At 39.6% G+C, this 12,193-nt stretch overlaps 1 protein-coding gene across 3 annotated transcripts in view; it reads right to left on the reverse strand.

Moving 5' to 3' along the window:
- Window positions 1–907: 907 nt before the first annotated feature.
- LOC148039912 (carboxylesterase SOBER1-like) overlaps window positions 908–12,193 on the reverse strand; it is a 92,440-nt gene continuing 81,154 nt past the window's right edge. Inside the window, exons 2-6 of one of the 3 annotated variants that reach the window (XM_087695119.1) lie at window positions 8,373–8,425; window positions 8,149–8,272; window positions 7,939–8,060; window positions 1,520–1,627; window positions 908–1,392 (exon numbers count right to left, since the gene is read on the reverse strand). In XM_087695119.1, coding sequence (XP_087551245.1) covers window positions 1,300–1,392; window positions 1,520–1,627; window positions 7,939–8,060; window positions 8,149–8,272; window positions 8,373–8,425 — 500 coding nt within the window. In that variant the 3' untranslated portion in view covers window positions 908–1,299. Of the gene's footprint in view, window positions 1,393–1,519; window positions 1,628–2,523; window positions 4,022–7,938; window positions 8,061–8,148; window positions 8,273–8,372; window positions 8,426–12,193 lie in introns of those variants that run through there. The other 2 variants (XR_015693486.1, XM_087695125.1) reach the window with 2 other exon arrangements.

Raw genomic sequence — 12,193 nt, forward strand, 5'->3', positions numbered from 1 at the left:
CAAAGACCAATGCTCTGATACCACTTGTCAAAAAGTAAACTAAAGAGACAAAGAAGAGAGAAGAGATGGAGTGCAGAAGTGAGAAAAAGAGAGTGACGACGAGAGAAAATGACTAGAATAGAAGAAAAATATAAAAAAAGTAAAAAACCATGAAGCTAAAAGCAAGGTAATGAGCATGACTATAATGTATTAATGTATCAAATAATGAAAAAATTTACATATCCCCTCCTTTTATATCTATGCTAGTGTGACACGATATTACTATTTTTGTGTGTTCAAGAATGTATTAGTCTAAGTTGCCAAAGCTTTCGAAGTTCCAATTATAATCATCATATCAACCTCCCACAAACCCTCTTTACCACATGAAATATTCTTTCGAACACCACTGCAAGCACCAAGAAAACACTAGCATGAAGTGCCGAGAGAATCTACACACTGAGCACCTGGCATTATTAACTTAGAGACTTTTTTGATACACAAGGATCACTAATGATTTGAGAAAGTAACAAGAATCCTATTGTAATATTTACATTCTTCAAGTTTTTATCATATGGATACACCCAATGAAAATTGACCGTGTACAATTTAAGACATGGTCACAATTGCTACCATGCATTGCTTGCATAGTTTTTACACTTAGGATCTACTTTTGGTCATTTGGTGGATCACCCAAACATTTTAAACATGCACAAAACATAGCAGAGAGCCAAGCACCTCTTACATGTCAATGATGTAAGGGAGCAAGCATTTCTTTGGTAGTTGGTGGTGTTGAAAGTAGCTACCTCATTATACAATATATAGCATTTTTATGGACACCCTTATGAAAGGGCTCACTTAAATCTAGTCCTTGCTTTTAACTTGCTCTTTTTAATTGACCACTGCAGTTTGAACAAGGCAAATGCTAGGATCACCCATCACAAAAACTTATTTCCACAATGTAATCTAGACCTTTCCATACATGAAGTTTGCCATTTTAAAGCGTTTCTAATGTGCCCAAAGGTATGAACAAAATTATCGAATGGCTCTAAAAGAAAACAGGTAAGAATGAAGTTGGGAGAACATAACCACCAATGTTTGCATTAGTGTACTTGCCTGATTGCTCCTACCTGTTAAAACAAAGAACATGAAACCACAAGTTCTTCCAATTGTTAATCTATCATTATGAGCAGTAAGAGCAACTTCTTTGTCAATTTTGAAGGTGCCCATTTCCCAATACAAGCCAAGCAAGCAGTTCCATCAGCTAATGATAGAGACCAGAGGGTAATCCTTCCATATATTTGTAAACCACCAATGTAATTCCTACAATGCGAATGTTGCAATTCGAGTTTTCATCCATTCCTTCAAGCAGGCTAGCTCTGCAGGGTTAATGCTGTGTCCAAGTCCAGGATATGCCTGTTTTTAGAGAAAGAAACAAAGCATGACATATTAAAAACAAAGCAAAAACCAATTTACCTGACTTTCAACATGCCTGACCTCACACTTAGTCTGTCTCCGATAGATACATGTAAAAGCAGATTACCTTAAATTCACAGTTGATACCATATCCAGCAAGCAATGGTGGAGCGTTTTGCCCAGCTTCAAAATTAACCACCGGATCACCCATACCATGTTGCCAAAGTAATGGTGTCTGAGGAGCACAACCAACAAAAGAAAAAAGCCAGGTATCACAGACCACACAGCTGACACACAATTGCAACCAATATTAGAGTCTTTTCTCTTCATTACTTAATATCAACTTTCCTCCATTCCTTATTGTATCAATAGTAATCATTACCCCTTCTCTGTATTTATTTCTTTAACAAAATCAAACCAATTCACCTTAGATTGTTCAGGCAATTCACTAATAGACAAAGATATGTAATGATTGATCTTTCCCATATTACTTAACTTTCACTACAAAAGTACGTAATGCCACTGGTTTTCCGTAAAAAAGAGGAACAGTTTTGCAGCTGCAAGACATTTCTATTACAACCTACTACACAAAATATCAAACTACTTCAATCCTGCTCTGCTACTTTGACAGCCTATCTTACCCACCTCAAGAATAAAGAAACAGCAATCAAATCCAAAGTACAGTCCCACCAACAATCTCATCCGGACTTGCAATGGCTTCATTCAGCAAAGCCTCCCGATTCTTGTGCTACCTATTTGTCCCAACTGCTGAGACAGGCACGAACAAAGATCTAATGTTCCTCAACTACCCTCAATTCTTTGGAATCTCTCACAGTAGTGAGCCCCATATCGTTTTTCCAGCTTTCCATCACCAATCAAGAGGAAAAAACATTTCATAGTTACTCTTTTGACACTCAGATTCTCATCCAAAGACATGCTAGGAAAGGGCGGTCTAGTTTTCCCTGCTTTTCAACTAAATAAGAAATTGTATTAAGAAGATTTCATTATTTGGCCAAAGTCCCAACCCAAAACTTTTGCCCACACCCAAATTTAATCATTGGGAACTTTAATGAAATGTCCACATTAAAGTTCATTTAGATTGAGTTTATGAAATGTGCACACAGACTTACATATTACTTAATTCATTGAGTTGACCTGAGTCCTGACATGGTAATGGATCTGCCCATGTCCAGCACAGTTCATGCAATGTTCTCAACCTGCTCAAGCAAAGAAAAATCATATCACTATGACATATCTACCTTTTGAAAAATGCCAAGCGTCCTCGATTGCATCTGCGTGTGACTTTGGCAATATATGTGGCCTAATGATCCATGCAACATTTGCAATCATTACTACCACTAGAAGCCACGTCTAGGCATTCCAAAAAGAAATTTTCTCAGACAGACAGTTTGCAATATGGTACTCTAGGCAGGAGTGAGTACCATATGAGCCATTATGACTGGAGTGTTGCACCCACTCACCATAGAAGTTCGAAAGCGAATATACTATCAGCCAATAGTACCTCAGATAAGCATATAGCATCACCAATCGACTTCTAGAGATTGGACCCTATTTGTTTATGAGGGAGCAGAGGTACTACCCCATCTTGAGCACCAAGAAATGCTCTACATCTTCAACTCCAACCAAGGTTGGCTCTACCAGGAATTCCTCTAGTAAAGCTGCAATATTGCAATAACTTAGGTGAATCTACTAAGTCACCCTCCTCGATCCACTTCACATCCATCACTACATAACAATGTGAAACTTTACCTCTTATCTTTCTTTTCTTGTTTGCCAATATCTATCCAAGAACCAAGATTTCATAGTTCATCATCTGGCTGAATATCATCATGCATGTCCACAAAATCTGAAACATCTCTATCAAGCCCAAATGAGATGAATATTAATCCATGCACATACTGAGATTTGTTTGTGGCTGCATAACCATGAGACCCTGAGAATCTAGCAAGCGCACAACATTCTCTCATGCATATTTTTTATTCAATCTTGCAAAGAAATCATGTGCTGGACAATTGTTTACTCTCAAAGCACCCATGCAAGCCAGCAACTTATGTTTTTCATAGTATTGTTCCTACATGGAGGCCATCCAACATTTCAACCAATGCAAACAAAGTTTCCAATTCTGAACAAGATGATCCAGCTTGTACAAATTCCTGTGATGCTGCCAACAAACCCTGCAAATGCTGTAAATGAGCTTTATTTGCCAAAGCATATTTCGCCCCATACTCTGCTAGGCCATCTTTCAAGCATTTCAGTCCCCAACAAAGCTTCAAAAGCCTCAACCCACTGATGCAACATTTCCAGCATTATAGAATCATGATCAGAGAGGACATGGTTTCTTTCCATCCACACATTAACAACTTTTGGTAAGAAAAAGTAATTCTGAAATACATAAATCCTATCCAAACAAAGCCCAAGTGCCAACATGTTGAAATGGTAAGTATACCCGGACTCCAATGGTAAATATACCCAGACTCAAAGGGGTGCAGCTAACATGTCTTGTTCAAATATAATGCTTCCAATACATCCCATGCTTGGCACTCCAGACCATCCATCACCAAATGGGGTGATGTAGTATCCACTGCAACCAGCCGAAGCCTAAAATGCACTGATATACAGAAATTTACAGCAATTTAATATCATTCATAAAGTAAATGATAATTCAAAATTTAGCACTTTACCACTTTTGGGCTAGATTGCCCTTCAGAAATTAAGACAAGCCAACACCCGATTTTTTCCCCCCAAATTGTTGGTGCCCCTTGTGGTATTTCCTTTAATATTACTTTCAATACTTGTTGGACGATTGAGACTTGAATTCCATACAATTGAGAAGAGTTCAAATTCAAGAGGTACACTCTCGAGAATCCCCTCTTTCTCTATTGAACAGGATCCGAGCCAATACTCTAACAACATTTGAAATACTTTGCTATTCTTTGTAACCAATAATCACAAAATCTAATTCGCCCCTTGATTCCACAATCAAGGTGGCCCAAATTAAATCCATTCCTATATCATAGAAATCAGCCCGCCTGTAGACCCAAAATCTCACCCATTCTAATATCCATTGACCGAATTTGCATCAGCAACCTCCCTCAAACACGAAGGCATGCATGTATGCATCCTAATGCTGCCATGCAAACCCTAAACCTTGCTAGAAACACACTGAGAACAGCAAATCAGCAATCCAGGATACCTCAAGTTCAAATCTGAGGTTCAAGTCTCCAATTTTCTTCACCAAATAGGACATGCATCAACATACATGAGAGAGAAGAAGCACAAGAAAGAAAATTTTGCACTTCAGCTCTACAACAATGACCAGCATCAATTTCCAGTTTAAATTAATAACCAGCGCCTCATGCGCGTCAATTTGCCCCTTGTTTCAGAGTGCTCAGAGAGCCAAATTACATGACCAGATCTCTTCAAATCTACTGTTAACCTTTAAGGCTGCAGCAACAATCCTTCATACAAGGCTAAGATTTGCTGACACACATCCCAAGACAGCTGGTTCACCCTAATTTCTGCCGAAATCTGGTCTTAACAACACATCAGAAACAAACTATTCATGCAGTGGCTGAGATTCTGTTGCCATGCATCCCAAGACATCTGGTAAACCCCAATTTCTATTGAAATCAGAACTATAACAACCAATTTGTGCTACAAAATATCAGATTTGCTGATAGAGAAGAGATGAGCAGTAGATTAGAGGAAATTCTCTGGCTTTCCCGCAAGAGAAATGCTTGCACAATAGTCACCCTCTATTTCCAGCTCCAAAAAGTGTTCTACATATGGTTGCCTTGCTGAAACTAGAGTTTTCTTGCTGTTCTTTGCTCCAAATACAGTTCCAGACCTAGTTGCCCTACTGCCATGATGGCTCAATTGCTCTCTCTCAACCTAGACCTGTTTTCGCCACCCTTAGATCTATCCCAAACAGCCTCACACAGCCTTGCACGACTCCCAATAGCCCACACAAACTCAGCCTCTAAACTTAATTTCCGAACAATAATTACTTAATTAAATTGGAGAATACATGGCATCTATCCAAACTTTGACCATGCCCAGTCCCAATTTTAAATTCCTAACCTCTTTGAACATCTACTGTGGGACATCTTGTCTAATCAAAGAAGGGTGCAACGAAAATCAGATGGGAAACATAACCCCCTGATTGATATGTACATTGCCACTATGAAGAACCATATAACCCTTAAGAACATAAGTGTTGCCTGCAAAACAATAATGTTTAGGCTCAATAGCACAAAAAACAGCCCAATTGCCTTTGGGCATACTTTTGGCACATGATGTTGGTTATTTGGGAGGAAATTCTATTCACATCCCAAAGCACAATCTTCATAACCTTAAATCTTCTTGCATTGGGTCTCCATGCCCTTTGCTTAGCTTAATATTGTTTCCTTGCCTCAATTTTTTCTATCTCCATCATAGTAGTTTGGATCAAATCCACCTCGCTCCTCCCCCTAGAGCCATCCCTATATGGATATACATCAGGCTGAGATGGAAAGTGTCTCTAGATGTCACAAGTCTACCTCGAGATCAAGATTCAAATGACATGGACAAACTCGCTTAACCTTTCATAGGTAAGATCCATACTGACACATAAAATAATGGGGTTGAGATGCTTGCTCCATTGAAGAACCCCCTGCACTAGTACTACCTCTTCATTGAGACCCCCAAGCCCCTTGGTATTGTCCTCGAAGATGTGTTAAGGCACAACAAATATGGATAGAGAGAGAGAGAGAGAGAGAGAGAGAGAGAGAGAGAGAGAGAGTGTGTGTGTGTGTGTGTGTGTGTAATATCAAAGGTTCTTTTATAGATCTACATAATTCGTGGCATGTCTACAAGTGTCACTTTTTCTAGAGACTTCTTGATACTTCTAGAGAAACCTACCTTTCTCTAAGATCATGTTCATATCCAATGTGCTAATATCGCACACGTGTCAAAGTATGTTCATACGTCCAACCATGGGAACTCGGCTTGTGAAATAGAAAATAGTAGTCCTTTCGTGAAAGGCAAGTATGAGATACACCACAAGAAGACATGGTATTAACCAAAGAAGAGGCATTAAGAGAGATTAAGAGAAGAGTGGTTTCACATTTGCCAATGACACCAAGAGGTTGAATCCGAGGAGCACTTTATTTACAAATGTGCAGTATATAAAGAGATCAGAGGGAGATTCCATTCCCTTTTCTAGTAGGGGTTTGGGGCTCTCCACAAGGCGATGGAGTAAGAGAATCCAAGGACTAATCTTATTGGAGCTCCAAACACACAGAGAGAAACTTCTGAGGACCAAGAAAAAGACACAAAAGCCAGTGAGATAGCATGTACTTACAGATTTCTTGGATGTGCTAGCTCCAGAGCTAGCTCACTAGACACTACCACTACAATAGCACTGCTACACCATGCCTGAGTTAGAGCAGCCACAGCAAACTAGGCATCTACACTTCGTAGAGCATAGTGCCCACCATTATATGACCATGCCCAACATCCTTACCTTCAGCAGATTCAGACCATCATTGCTGGCCATCAAAGACTACTACCTCTTCTCAGTGGGACTCAATGCTTTGGACCACCCCATGGCAGATATTCTTGCCTGAAGGTACAAAGTTTCTAGAGAGTCCTATGGATAAGGGTGGGATCCTACACATCAGCTGAAGGATCATCAAGAGATCATTTTGACATGATAGTAGCCTACAATTGTCATAATTAGTCATTATTCATCTTCATTCCTGTTCTGGAGTGGAGACAACATAGTCAAGTGTACTGATTTCTTTGTCTCATAGGCCAGTCTAGGATTTTGGAGACGTAAAACATCTTTCTTTCTTTCGTTCAGAGCTACAACTACACATGATAGTTCATAGTATACCCCAAACCAACTCATGGTTCCACCATAAGGAATCACCTTAGACAAAGCCACCAAGAGAGACAAATCACACCACCCACAGTCTGCTCTTTTACATCCCTGCTCAAGACACTACCAGAGGATACAGACGATACCAGCACTTAATCAAGCAGCTCTACCTTGGTGCTTCAGCCTATCCATGTTGGATCGACCCATGAGAGAGATCCTAGGATGATACTGATCCCCCAAAACAGTTCCACATTGTTTTTGATCCCTAGTGCTTTTAATTTAGTATTTTCAGTTATCAGTTGTTTCCTAGCTAGACTGTTTCCTTTTAGATTACAATCTCTTTATTCTACATAGGAGACATGATAGTTCCTTGGACCTCAGATGCACACAAACTTTTGAAGTAGTTCTCCCTTCCAGATTGTTATCTTCAACTAGCACATCTTCAGGAAAAATGTTCAGTATAAGCCTTCTTCTTTCATTAGTTTGACAGGCTGTGACAAGGAGAAAATCCACATCCATGGGACCCAACCTCTAGTGATGTCTTCTCATGACAAAGATAGTTTTGCCTAACACATTGCTTAGGGATAAAAAACCATATTCCAGCAGACTAAGAAATTATAAAAAATATAAAAATATGGTCAACTACTTGTAACAAGTTCAACTACCTTTTTGCCTTCTTTTGTCGCCTTCTCCAAAGACTTTTTTGTAATGGCAACAAATCCACTAAAAACTGCTGCCCCTGCTAGTTTTTTGGAATAAAGCAATGCACTAGCAAGGGTCAAAGCACCTGTTCTAACAGGAAAACTGATTATTACATTTTCTTTCAAATCGGAGTTCATCTTAATTACATGGACAAGGCAAACTGGTTGACATACCTCCTTGGCTAAATCCGCACAAGAAGATCCTTTCAGCACTTATACCAGATTCTATCTCTTTATCCAGCATTTCATGCACTTTCTGTACAGCCTTCAGTAACCCTGCCTCATCTGGTGGAGACTCCTGGAAAGTGAAACACAAAACTTCACAAGAGCTAGTTTGAAAATAAGACTGAAACATGGCAATTAACATGTCCACATTGATATATAGATTGAAGACTCACTGCAGTTATGGGGATCTCAGCAATATCAAACCAGGCTGGCATTACTGCTCCATCTGCAAAAAGCAGAAAAGTTCAATGTCAAAAACTCTCCCTTTTGTTATGTGGCACAATTAATAGACTGGCTTGCATAGTTTATGTGGACTAGGGTTCTGGCATAGATAAGGCAATTGTTTTTTGGTAAAACCGATCAAGGTCACAGAAGGCCTTCTGGTAAACATGCAAAATCCATGTCAAACCCAAGTGAATATCATCAGAAAACCTCAGAGTGAGGCTACCATGCCATGCCATTCCAATTCCAATAATTCTGACTACCTTAATCCAAAGTGACACTGTTTCTTCGTCAAAGACTCCCAATTACCCCCGAAGAAGATAGTTGCCAAAGGATCAAACATTATAGCCTCGCCATCTGTGAGAAATGATTGATACAGAATCAAAGACAAATGCTTTTCTTGTGAACCATATCTGTCATTATTCCACCCATGGAATAAACCAAAGAAGGTTTAATGCTCCTCTGAGACACTTCTAGGAATTTGTCAAAAGATCCAAATACTCAGCTCCAAACAACCAGGTAATGGCTATCTGCACTCTGAAAATATAGGACCACAACTTTTGGAGCACTCTGAGGACCTGAATACATGAAAACTAGGCTGAGAGAATAGAGTGCACCCTCAATTAATCTTCCTCTACTCCCTGATCCCAAGTAGTAATCCTACAATAAGCCTGCACACTTTACCCTAAAAAGGGATCTTCGATTCTCTAAAACCAACATTATTCTGCACTGTCATATGATAAACAACAATCACAGATCAGACTTTCCAAATCCTCGGAATTTCCAACTCATTATATGTATCTTGCTCGTCAAGGGAAGGATCATTTCTAAAGTGGACCAATCAAGTCAAGGAGTTTAATGTGTTCTATACATTGTGGGCACCTTATATCTTTGATGGAGCTTTCTAAAAGACAAAGATGTTGTGAGGGGTTTCGGGATGTCTCTATATGTATCCCATAGACCACTCAGACGTTAACTATTGGGCACCTCATATCTTTGATGGACCTTTCAAAAAGGCAAAAGACATTGCAAGGGATTTGGGAATAAGCCTTTATATCTTCCCAAAAACCACACAAATGTTAAACAATAAGCAAGCACCACTATAGGCTATATATATGTCCTTTGATCCATGATCCCATCTCCCTAGGCATTTAAACTATCACTAAATGAAATTGTTGCCCTTAGTGCCTTTGGCACTAAGTCACACTACGGTTAGGGTTTCATTTCCGAAGCGGATTTCGCATTCAAACTTCTCAAATTATCTTGCATCTTGAGGTATTCATCACCAATGCACCGTCCCTTACTCCCCACAATAAAACCAAGTTGCGAAACGGAAGAATAGATCACTCTGGCAAGATGGATGCTAAAGAGTAAGAATTACCTAATTCTTTTTGGTTCGATGCTATTCTATGTGTTGCTTATGTTTCGAACAGGTGTCCCACAAGAGCTTTATGCACCATCACTCATTATGAGGCATAGACTAGCTCCAAGCCTTCTCTCTCTCATGTAAGGACTTTCAGCTCATTGGCGTATGCTCGTGCCTTCTCAGAAAAGGCACAAGCTCGATGATAAGGCCGTTCGCTGGATATTTTTTGGATATCGTGCTGAAAGCAAAAGGTGCTACCTTTAATCAACCCTGTACAAGCAATATTATTGTCAGCCGAGATGTTGTCTTTGCTGAAAATGCTTCTCACCCATTGTTGGACTATCAAAAACAGCCTATTATAGATGCTTCAAATATCTTTGATAGCATACTACCACTTTTCTATAATGGTTCCATGGTTGATCCTTCTTCTCAGCCTTCATCTCCAGCACCTACAAATATATTACAACAGCCTATTCAGCCTAATTTACAGCCACAACAACATTATGATACCTTGTCCAATGCACGGCCCCCTATTCATGATGACTTGGAGCATGTAAGGGTTGAAATTCAGCAGCCTTAAAGAGTCCCTCGTTGGCTGCTAGACACTCTTCGAGACAACAAGCAACCTCTTCCGTGGCTGCCCACACACAAGCCTTCACTCATAAGGAACAAGGTAATCTTCTTGCATCTGCATTGGTGGCTACAACATGCAATGAAGAACCTTTATGTTGATACTTGGAAGCTATGTGACTTTCTTGCCTCACAACAAGCATGCAATAGGTACCAAATGGGTTTATAAAATTACAAGAAAGTCTTATGGTTCTATTGACAAGCACAAAGCCCACCTTGTTGCTAAGGGCTATGCCCTACAATAAGGAATTGACTTTGAGGAGACCTTTGCCCCTACTTCTCGCATTACTACCATCAGGAGTATTAATGCCCTTGTTGTCCACTTTCATTGGGAAGTGCATCAGCTAGACATCAAGACGACATTTCTCCATGAAAATCTCACAGAAGAGGTATATGTTATCTTCAGTTTGCAGTCAAAGGCTCTGAGCACAAAGTCTATCATCTCAAGAAGGCTTTGTATAATTTAAAGCAAGCTTCATGGGCTTGGTATGTTTGCATACATTCTTATCTATATCATCTTGGGTTTCAAAATAGCCCTACTATTGAGGCTACTCTTTACATTCGAAATCAGGGATCTATTTTACTATTCTTGTACTTTATGTTGATGACATGCTTGTCATTTTGCAACACTTAAAGACTATTTTACAATAAACTTTTGCCATGATAGATCTTGGTCTACTTCACTATTACTTGTGTGAAGAAATGTTCTAAACGCAAAAAACACAAAACCAACCATACAACAAAGCACAGACTGATAAACACAAAACATGGTTAGGGTTAGGGTTACTTAGAGACAGTGAACACAATGAATAATAAAGTGAATGAATATTGAATATACAATGCTCACGCAGCAAACACACTATCCAATGAAAACTGAACCTCGAACTCTCGTGTCTCTGGGATCAAGGCAAAGATTATGAGCTTGAGAGTGTGTTGTACTCCGAATGGATCCCGAAACACAACAAGGTAGTCTCCAAGTGTCGAACACCAACAACCATAGCCAAGGAAAGGAAGGCTGGATCCGATACAAACAGCAATGCAGGAGAGAGAAAGACTAAAAATGCAAGTACCTAAGGAGAGAAAAAAACTAGGCGACAACTGTTGGATGCAAATGCAGTAAATAGAGGAGAGAGAGAGTCAAGGCAATAACCGCAGATGGTAAATTCAGCCTGGGGAAGAGAGAGAATATCAAGCGACACCTCTAGACTGTAAACGCAACCTCCAGAAGAGTGTGTGCAGCTAGGCGACAACTAAAATCAGTAGATCGTTAGTGAGGAGGAGTCGCTAGTAGTAAAAGAGCCTCCAGATGCAGTCCCCGACAATGGATGAAGGAGATGGAGGTGAATTTTCAGTATATTCAACTACTATCCACATTATTGGAGCATTTCCAGCCATTAATCTTTGATTTCAGCATATTTCTTATTACCGCCTTGATGGGGTAATATTTATTTTTGAAATTAATTGTTTTCAGCACATTTTTCTATCCTCCGCAAAAAAAACAGCGAGAGAAATTCTCATTCTTCATATTATTTCACTTCAATGAGGCAGATAACATATCTTCTGTCACGGGGACGTGAAATTTTGAGATACTTTAATCTTGCTAGTAACATTTGATTAAGTTATTAATCAAATGTGCAAGGTTGTTTAGCACATGTGATGCACATGGCAGTTATTTCATGGGAACCGGCCAAGGACCCCGAGGATGCAGTGGGTGTTAAAGGCAAAAGTTGTATTAAGTTATGCCAACTCGGTTTTGGTGGTCAGTTTGGTGCCAGG

Source organism: Lygodium microphyllum, chromosome 2 (genome assembly GCF_053477565.2).
Source record: "Lygodium microphyllum isolate KBCC chromosome 2, Lygodium_microphyllum_v1.1.10, whole genome shotgun sequence".
NCBI classification, from domain to species: domain Eukaryota; kingdom Viridiplantae; phylum Streptophyta; class Polypodiopsida; order Schizaeales; family Lygodiaceae; genus Lygodium; species Lygodium microphyllum.